The 9,292-nt window shown below is 35.8% G+C and overlaps 3 protein-coding genes across 4 annotated transcripts in view; 2 read left to right on the top strand and 1 right to left on the bottom strand.

The window, feature by feature from the left end:
• On the top strand, positions 77-5,498 carry LOC107639123 (dihydrolipoyl dehydrogenase 2, chloroplastic). The gene is made up of 15 exons (XM_016342549.2): positions 77-620; positions 828-974; positions 1,140-1,274; positions 1,438-1,546; positions 2,177-2,301; positions 2,564-2,689; positions 2,772-2,852; positions 3,428-3,490; positions 3,577-3,651; positions 3,734-3,812; positions 3,892-3,992; positions 4,207-4,320; positions 4,478-4,591; positions 4,762-4,833; positions 5,055-5,498. The coding sequence occupies exons 1-15, from the start codon at positions 306-308 to the stop codon at positions 5,100-5,102; spliced, it is 1,704 nt and encodes a 567-aa protein (XP_016198035.1). The 5' UTR covers positions 77-305; the 3' UTR covers positions 5,103-5,498.
• LOC107639106 (60S ribosomal protein L29-1) lies at positions 6,481-7,263 on the bottom strand. 2 transcript variants are annotated; one of them, XM_016342529.2, is made up of 3 exons: positions 7,116-7,263; positions 6,917-7,026; positions 6,481-6,802 (listed from the first exon to the last, which is right to left on the bottom strand). In XM_016342529.2, the coding sequence occupies exons 2-3, from the start codon at positions 7,016-7,018 to the stop codon at positions 6,719-6,721; spliced, it is 186 nt and encodes a 61-aa protein (XP_016198015.1). In that variant the 5' UTR covers positions 7,019-7,026; positions 7,116-7,263; the 3' UTR covers positions 6,481-6,718. The 2 variants fall into 2 exon arrangements, with proteins under 2 accessions (XP_016198015.1, XP_016198024.1); XM_016342538.2 differs by having other exon boundaries at positions 6,917-7,020; positions 7,116-7,212.
• LOC107639098 (GTP-binding protein SAR1A) overlaps positions 7,923-9,292 on the top strand; it is a 4,084-nt gene continuing 2,714 nt past the window's right edge. Inside the window, exons 1-2 of the mRNA XM_016342519.2 lie at positions 7,923-8,227; positions 8,332-8,463. Of these exons, the coding sequence (XP_016198005.1) occupies positions 8,099-8,227; positions 8,332-8,463 (261 nt within the window). The 5' untranslated portion in view covers positions 7,923-8,098. The remainder of the gene's footprint in view (positions 8,228-8,331; positions 8,464-9,292) is intronic.

Here is a 9,292-nt window from a genome sequence, read left to right as displayed (position 1 = left end):
ATAAAATATAAAATTATATTTTATCAAATAAAAAAGAAATTGAGACATTTCCCATTACAAATAACTAGTCCCACTCTAGTGGCGAAGTTAAGGCAGGGTAATGACTAATGACAAAGCAAAGAAAAGTGGTTAATCCGCCACTCTTTGGTTTCTCCGCCTCTTTCACTTGCTCCTCCTAACTCCCAACGGATTCATCGAGGGACACCTTTTCTTTCTGTCTTATATCTTCTCAGATCTCCCTTCTCCCTTTTATTTCCATTTTCGCCATTCCCATTCTCCGTTCTCTCTCTCTCTCTCTCTCCAAAATGCAGTCGACTCTCTCACTCTCCTTCTCTCCTTCTTCCTCCGCCGCAGCAGTTTCCAGATCAAACACCACCAGATTCTCACTAAACACTTCCACGCCCCTCAATCTCCGCTTCTGCGGCCTCAGGCCTCAGGCATTAGCTTTCAATGCTTCCGGCAACCATCGTTCCTCTCAGCTCCCGTCCCGTCCCCGCTCTCAAGCCATCTCAGCTGCGCTCTCCGCCAATGGCAGCCCTCCCAAATCCTTCGACTATGATTTGTTGATTATTGGCGCTGGCGTCGGCGGCCACGGAGCTGCGCTTCACGCTGTAGAGAAGGTCCGATCTCCCAAACTTGATCTCAATTATTTAATGCTTAATAGTATCTTACAAAAGTAAGCTTAGCAGGACAGGGTTTATCTGGGACTAATAATTGTTTAATATAATTAGATTGATAAGGTTCAATAGTGGTGCACTGTACCATACTGTAAATTACTTGTTATGTATAAGTGTATAACTATCTTAAGGATCACATGACAATTACAGGGTTTGAAAACGGCAATTGTGGAGGGAGACGTGGTGGGAGGGACGTGTGTGAACAGAGGCTGTGTTCCTTCAAAGGCTCTTTTGGCTGTGGCTGGTCGTATGCGAGAACTGCAGAATGATCACCATTTGAAGTCCCTGGGCTTGCAGGTAACAATGCTATATAATATCTTAGTTAATTTGGTTTCAAAATTTGAATCTATTGTGCTGTCAATTGCTGTGATGGCAATGGAATACTGGTATTTGCCCCATGGTAGAGCAGTGGGCCGATCAGATACACGAGTAAATTGGTTTCCTTTGTTTTGCTTGATCTAGGTTTCTGCTGCTGGGTATGACAGACAAGGAGTTGCCGACCATGCTATAAATCTTGCGTCAAAAATCCGCAATAACTTAACCAACTCAATGAAAGCACTTGGAGTAGATATACTTACTGGTTTTGGAAAAATTTTGGTAAGTCATGAATCTATAGTTAATATTTTGGGCTGTGGATCCATATTTGTGTCATGCCTAATTGCTTGGGAAAAATGAACCATTTGTTTATTGAGCAAGGCTATCCTTAAACTTCAAAAGATTCCAAGTTCTTGACATTATTTTGCTTTATGAATTTGTTTAGGGTCCTCAAAAAGTGCAAATTGGCTCCTCAGACAAAATAGTAACTGCGAAAGATATCATTATTGCAACTGGATCTGTTCCTTTTGTTCCCAAGGGCATTGAAGTTGATGGTATGTATCAATTACTTCACAACATTAGTATTTGGATTGGAGATATTTTTATTGATTACTAGTATTTAACTTATTCGTCTCCATTAGAATTTATATGATGAGATTGTCGGTCAGTATATTACAATAGTACATTCTATTTATGATCTCAAATGTCAGTTTAATGATTCATATTTTAGAAAAAAAGAGGATTTTATTAAGACGAGGAGGAGGATAATAAAATTGGGGATAATGGTTTCCCTATACAAATGCAAAACAAACAAAACATTTATCAATAAAACATAGCTTTCTAATCTCTCAACATGTCAGTTTGATGATTCATGTAGACTCACTGTCTTTATTCAATCTTTAGAAGAGGGGATAGGGCTGTGTTCTATTTAATGGTTAACGCTCCTGACACTTGAGTTCATCAAGTGGACTGAAAGAGTCGTTATCTCTTCGAAATTGAAAAACTCAGAAATGCCATATATCCTAATTTGTTCTCTTTTCAGTTTATAATTAGCTTTTGTCCATAAATTCAACCTTGTATTCAACCTTGTTTGTCATCTCCTGATTTCTTATAAGATATATTCAGACATTCGGTATAATTACTTATTTTTTCCTAATGAAAATTTGCCAACTAATCACCTTCAGGGAAGACTGTGATTACCAGTGACCATGCACTCAAACTGGAGTTTGTTCCTGATTGGATAGCAATTGTTGGAAGTGGTTACATTGGCCTTGAATTCAGTGATGTATATACTGCACTTGGAAGTGAGGTAGTACATCTTTGGCATACATTTTTTGTTATCTTTTATACTTGAGAAATATTACATATAGTTGACTGTTGTTCAACCTTGTACAGAACTTGAAAGAGAGATACTACATATTTGGCATGCTTTTTTCTTTCTCAATACTTTTTATTCTGAGAAGTATTACAAATAATTGAGTGTCGTACAACCACATCCCTCGATATACAAAATTTATAACAAATATTTAATTTATTAAGGCTAGTAATTTAGTTGTAATGATATTCTGCAGGTTACTTTTGTTGAAGCTTTAGATCAGCTTATGCCTGGATTTGATCCAGAAATTGGAAAATTGGCTCAGAGGGTTCTTATTAACCCCCGGAATATTGATTATCATACAGGAGTTTTTGCAAGCAAGGTAATTACATCTTGTAATTTATTGATTTAGATTTTTGTTGGTTGGCTACTTTCATGAATCACAGTCCTGATGTTTTCCATAGATCACGCCTGCAAGGGATGGAAAACCTGTCACGATTGAACTCATTGATGCAAAGACCAAGGAACCAAAGGACACTTTGGAGGTAATTTACCTGAAAATTTTATCTCTTTGATGTAAATATTTCTCTCATCATCCCATGGGAAGGAGGGAGAAGGTTATTAATTGCAAAATTGGAATTTGAGATGGAGTAAACATGGACAAGAATGTACTCATACTTAACTATTAGTTTCATTAGTAGTAACTGTTTCTGATCATGTACTTTGTAAGGCACCAACACACTCATGACAAGAGGACTTGCCACTTAACTTGAATCACATATTCAAAAGCCACAAGTGGTTGATGCACTGCACATCAATTTTGCATAAAATCAACAAAATAAGTGCATGAAGCTGCACTGAGGCAGGCAATTCAAGTCTATGATGATTGATAACCAAATTACTCTTCTTTCTTGTCTATGTTTAGCTTTAGAGATAGCGGTCCCCTTGAACTTAGCACTGTGAGGTTATGAGCTGAAATCCTTAACTAATTGTAGTGCTAGGTTTTGTGGGATCCTTGAACTATCTGGAAATCTCAAAGTTAAATGATCTCTTTATTTGTTTCATACCGGTTCATATGGATTCATCACAACCTGACAAGTTCTTATCTGCTTTGGTACAGGTGGATGCTGCACTAATAGCAACTGGCAGGGCTCCATTCACACAAGGTCTTGGGTTGGAGAATGTATGCATTTCTAACAGAAATGTTTTTAGGACAGAATGTTTTCCCTTAAAGAAATGATTATAAAGTTTGGCATGTTGTTCCTACAGATTGATGTGGTAACACAGAGAGGTTTCGTTCCTGTGGACGAGCGCATGCGAGTAATTGATTCAAATGGAAAGCTGGTTTGTCTCAGTCTCTCAGGTGCTAATCAAGCAATTATCTTTATCTGATCTATGGCTACTGACATAGGATTTGGAATGCTAGGTACCGCATTTATTTTGCATTGGTGATGCAAATGGCAAAATGATGCTTGCTCATGCTGCCAGTGCTCAAGGAATTTCAGGTAACTGGCAACTGATGTAATTTTCTAGAAATTATTAGTATTTTGCTTTGTTTCACTCGATAATTTCTTTTTTTGACAGTTGTTGAACAAGTTACTGGAAGAGATCACGTACTCAATCATTTAAGTGTTCCGGCTGCTTGTTTCACTCATCCTGAAATCAGCATGGTTGGACTAACAGAGGTATATCAGAATTTTCTTTTTATTTTATGTGTCATTCTCTGTAGTAATGTTACAGTAATGGACTTCTTCTCTTTCATATATGTTCTTAACTTTCCTTCCAGTTTTCTGGTCTAACACCCTTTTCCCCCCAATATTATACTATAATATTTCTGCTTCTTGTCTTGAATTTGGAAGATCAAGATCTTATATTTTGTGACCAACATAAAATCTGCAGCCTCAAGCAAGGGAGAAAGGTGAAAAAGAGGGTTTTGAAGTAAGTGTTGCCAAAACAAGTTTTAAAGCTAACACAAAGGCACTAGCAGAAAATGAAGGAGAGGGACTTGCCAAGGTTCTACTTCTGTATTTCTCTTTGATGCTATTTGCGTACGAAATGATAAATAAGTTTTACATCTTTTCTAAGGAATAACTTGCGGTGCTGAACAAGTTTGTTGTCTCTGTGTGAGACTTGCTACACATTGCTAATTGTCATTTATGCTTTAATGCAGTTGATATATAGACCTGACAATGGAGAGATACTAGGTGTTCATATTTTTGGTCTGCATGCAGCAGATCTCATTCACGAAGCATCAAATGCAATAGCATTAGGAACACGTATTCAGGTAAAATTTGTTCAGATTGACTTTTTAGTTTAGAGTTTTTCTTTTTTCCCTCACCACATTTTGTTATCAATAAAGTTTTTAGTCTATTAATGTTCGTGTTATTGGCCACCATGTGTTTTGCTGTCGTACTGTTTATTTGATAAATTTCATCATATTTCGCCACAATGCAGGACATAAAACTTGCAGTTCATGCTCATCCAACTTTGTCAGAGGTTCTTGATGAGCTGTTCAAGTCAGCAAAGGTGAGCTATCCTTTACTTAAAACATCATATTAAGCATGACCATTCCAGCATACCTAATTATTTATAATGGTGAAAATGTGAAGATAGGCATCGAGTTGTTCATGGTTTTCAATCTAAACTTCTTTCTGAAAGTGGTGAATTTAAGGTTAAATTCTATTAATACACAGCTAGTTTATTATATCTTGTGAATTGATACACGCCATCTTCAATTACTGAGGCAGGTTAAAGCACATGCTTCCATCCCAGTAAGTGAACCAGTTGCAGTGTAATCTTCCCCCAAAGTATAAATTTTGAAGAAATTTGCTTGTACTAGGAACCTCCGGAATACTCATCTTCAAGCGGAAGACTTGGGCACATTCAGAAGCCTGTAGTAGGGAACCGCTGGAAGGAGACCACCGACAGCCATGGAATGAATAGCCGCGGAGTATTAGATGTAGTATTATCACTTTTTCTTAGTATTTTTAGTGCATTCCAGAAATGCTTAGCTTCAATGTTGCATTTTTCAAACTGATTTGCTTCTCATAATTATAGTCTTCTTTAGAGTGGTATACTTTACAAAGCTCTTGGTTTTTGCACCCAAAAATAATGTACCCATTTTTTCCTCATAAGTCGAAGACTTGGCCAAATTAGTTGATGAAATTAATCCCGTCGACATCTTCGTCAAACTAATTAGCTCCCAACGAGTTCATTCTAGGTTTTCATGGGCTCGAATAGATTTGCCAAATCTACTATCGATTATTAATTGGCTTGGGAAGAGAATGAAGTTTGCTGCCGTTCCAAAATGATCAATGATAGCCCCGAATCATAGCCTTTTCAGAATTAAACCTTAAATAGTAATAAGAAAAGTTCATTTCTGTTTAACCTGACAAACAACTAACGTTTAGTGTGTGTTTTTGTTTTTGCGTTCAAAGGTAAAAAAACACGTTTAAATTTCTTGATCGCTTTGATACGCTGAAGTGATTTTTGTACTCAAATCTACGTTTACAAAACGCTTTTGAACTACCGAAAGAAGTACTGAGTAGTATTATTTTAGACCATTTCATCATTCTTTTATTATCTTGCTATTCCATCCTTCCTTTCATTTAAATTAAAATTAAACGCTAAAAAACCCTCTAATTTTGAATAACTCTTCTTGATCTAGCTATGTCAAGTCGTCAAAAATTCCGTAATGAATACTTTTTTCAAAAGTTAAACAAGATTGCTAATGATGATCAACATGAGAAAAAAAAAGATTAAATTTTCAAATGAAAAATGGCCCTTAGTACAAATAGACGTCGGAACACCGGATACAAATATTCGGGAACTTTTTTTTTATAATCATTCTGTAGTCGATAATAACGCTCATATAAACTTCTATGATAAAACGTAACAGAGAGAGTGGAAAGCCGATAAAGACATGCCAAGCTTAGATTTGTAGAGTAAACCTATGACATGCCTGCTACCCATCATACGATGATTTCATAATATTATAAGAGTGGGAGGAGATATCATAAGACTCTAAAAATTATAACAAAGGATTATTCATAGCTTGTTAATTTAGATTCGATGAAAGCTTAAATTATGCCTACATACATTTCCCTAGAAACCCACTACGTTTGCTTATGGCTTCTGATATCCGTATAATTCTACGGCAGTTAAACAATCAAATAGGAGAAAAACACATGCAACTAAATATTCCACTGAGAAACTTTAAATGGTCTTTAACAGAAATCACCAACAAAGCACATCATTATCTCGGGATTAATTAAAAACCATAAGTATCCATAAAATTGAACTATACTACTGAATTTAGATTAAAACAAAAGGTTAACACCAAAACATATATAGAGCTGGAATAAGGAATCTAAATGAAAAAACCCTAATAGCTCCATTCGATAGTAGCAGTTTACTCTTCCTCAGCGGATCCCTCGTCGCTCTTCTTGTTATGCTTCCTTGCATACCTCTGGTTCCTCAAAAACTTTGGATCCATCTACAGTAATTGCCGACAACACAATATTATTAGAACAAAAATGAATGCAAACAGATCAACTGAGAAGGTTTAAAGGGAAATTTGAAATAAGAAAGGGTGGGGAAAAAACAGTACCCCTTTGGTGGAAGTGTGGCGGTGCTTCTTTGGCTTCTTGATGCCATTCTTGTGGGCCTTGTAGGACTGGTTGTGAGCTGTGTGGTTCTTCGACTTTGCCATCTCTGAATCTACAAAACAAAACAAATTAGAAATAAGGAGAAGAAAATGGGTGAGAAATTACGGCAGAGAAATTGAAGAAGAAGAAGAAAAAAAGAACCGTGAAAAAGCAGAGGGAGTGCTGAGCTCTAGGGTTTTCTGCGGAACAGGAAATTAGAAACGAAGCAAATGGGATGTTTATATATGTGAGCGAAAACCCTAGGACATTTTGTCTTCTTAATTACAATAATGCCCTTCCGGGCCGGAGACAGATAGTTAGGCCCAATTTATGTTAAATTAATATAAGAAGACGCCTTAAAATCATATGAAAAAAAGAGCTTTGTAAAAAACTTATTTTTTGTAATATGTTTGTAGTATGTACTTAAATTCCATACATTAATCCAAGTCCAAAAAAATTTCATACATTACTAGTATTTTGGTCCATAAAAATATTATGGAAACATAGTTAATTTGGATTGGTCAAATGGTCAGTTTACTCATCTGCTTAAGTAATTATATCCACAATAGATTATTTCAGTAGTATAAATTATGATACAAAAGATTTATAAAATACGAGGGTCTTCATAATAAAAATAAAAAATCAAATAATGAGTTTTTTAGTTATTATTTTTATACAGAAAAGTTTAATTCTTTATTAATAGTTAATTTTAATATTTATTATCTAAAATTTGAAAGAATTTAATGTATATATTTTTACATTTGATGCCTATTTTTGTTTTTTATTAATTAGAATGTAGAACTTAAAATACCATCGTCATACACCCTTATTGTAGCTTAAACAAATACCATAAAAAAATACGCATCGTAAATTTGCAGAGCAGGACATGCGGAGGATTTGTATTGGTGGCAAATTGGTAATTGGCTAATGGGGGTAGCAAATGCAAATGTAAGATGTGAAAAGACAATTGAGGACTTATGGTGGTGTGGGATCTCATCGATCGCGTGGCTTCCTTTCGTTTTTGTCATTCACATAATTTCGTGAACTAAGCAGCGATCTGTGACACTCTCTTCTCCCCAGATTCATACACACCTTTCTCTCCATTTCCCACTTTCCCTTTGGATCTCCACGCTGAAAGCAAAACCATGTTTCTCTTCGACTGGTTCTACGGCATTCTAGCTTCCCTCGGTCTTTGGCAGAAAGAAGCTAAGATTCTTTTCCTCGGTCTCGATAATGCCGGAAAAACCACCCTCCTTCACATGCTCAAAGATGAGGTAACAACATCGAACAATTTCCCTGTCTCCTAATCTTTTTTTTTTGTGTGTGATTCTGAATGGTTTAAAAATGAAATTTAAATTTTCTTTCCATGTCATTGCAGAGATTAGTTCAACATCAACCAACCCAACACCCCACTTCGGAGGAATTGAGCATTGGGAAGATCAAGTTCAAAGCTTTCGATTTGGGCGGTCACCAAGTTGCCCGCAGAGTCTGGAAAGATTATTACGCCAAGGTCATTAATCAATCCTTTGTGTTTATCAAATTTTGACTTTTTTTCCTCTCTTAAATGAAAAATTTTAAGATAATGCAGCTTTAAAATGATTTTAGTTTTTGAAAATGGGATATCTTTATGTGGCTTGCGGGAGGGTATTTATAATAGGGATTAATGTGTACTTGGTTGTCATTTAATATAGATGTCTATATGATGCATGCATATCCTGCTTTTTATGTGCAGATTTGTTGTTTTTTTATTGTTATTTGTGTAGGGATTCCTGTCAAATCTTCAATGAAAAACATACTAACCTTAAATTTTATCAGCATTATGTTGTTTCCAGAGTGTGCATGGTTTACAAGTGTTTTGGTTAGAGCCGTAGTGGAATTTCCTTTTCAGTTGGATGTGATGTAGCAATTGTGCTTCTTAGATTGATTTTCAATTGAAGCCTGAGACGTGCTAATCTTCAGCCTGGATACCAATTGCTTTTGATATGATTGGCTAATGCCTTTCTTTTAACTCTTAACTCTGGTTGGTTTCCTCATCATAGATTCATAGACCAGCTTTTCTTGAATTCTTTTTTTGGCTGCCCTCACTTTTATGGGACATTTGAAATTTTTTAGCCTATTTATCTATTGATAGGACACAATGATGTAGATTGATCCATGTAGACATGCTTTACAACAAGACACAGTGGTCCATGTAGTCTGTAGATAGCTCATCTATTCTAACGGAAAATAACTGCTTGATTTTCTAAGGTTATGGCTCTTTGCAATATTTTCTGCTTTAATTTTCACTTGTTGGACTCTGTTTATTAGTTTGTTTTATCTTATGAACTCACTGAACTCAC

The sequence above is a fragment of the Arachis ipaensis genome, chromosome B01 (assembly GCF_000816755.2).
Source record: "Arachis ipaensis cultivar K30076 chromosome B01, Araip1.1, whole genome shotgun sequence".
Lineage (NCBI taxonomy): Eukaryota > Viridiplantae > Streptophyta > Magnoliopsida > Fabales > Fabaceae > Arachis > Arachis ipaensis.
Note: the sequence above shows the minus strand (reverse complement) of the source record. Positions and strands in the feature narration are given on the sequence as shown.

Excerpts from the sequence above, each read along its gene's own strand:
- LOC107639123 (XM_016342549.2), top strand. The coding sequence starts at position 306 with ATGCAGTCGACTCTCTCACTCTCCTTCTCTCCTTCTTCCTCCGCCGCA. Across the intron at positions 1,275-1,437 it reads CTGGTTTTGGAAAAATTTTG|GGTCCTCAAAAAGTGCAAAT; the intron begins GTAAGTCATGAA and ends GAATTTGTTTAG. Across the intron at positions 4,592-4,761 it reads CATTAGGAACACGTATTCAG|GACATAAAACTTGCAGTTCA; the intron begins GTAAAATTTGTT and ends GCCACAATGCAG.
- LOC107639106 (XM_016342529.2), bottom strand. The coding sequence starts at position 7,018 with ATGGCAAAGTCGAAGAACCACACAGCTCACAACCAGTCCTACAAGGCC. Across the intron at positions 6,803-6,916 it reads GCCACACTTCCACCAAAGGG|ATGGATCCAAAGTTTTTGAG; the intron begins GTACTGTTTTTT and ends CAATTACTGTAG.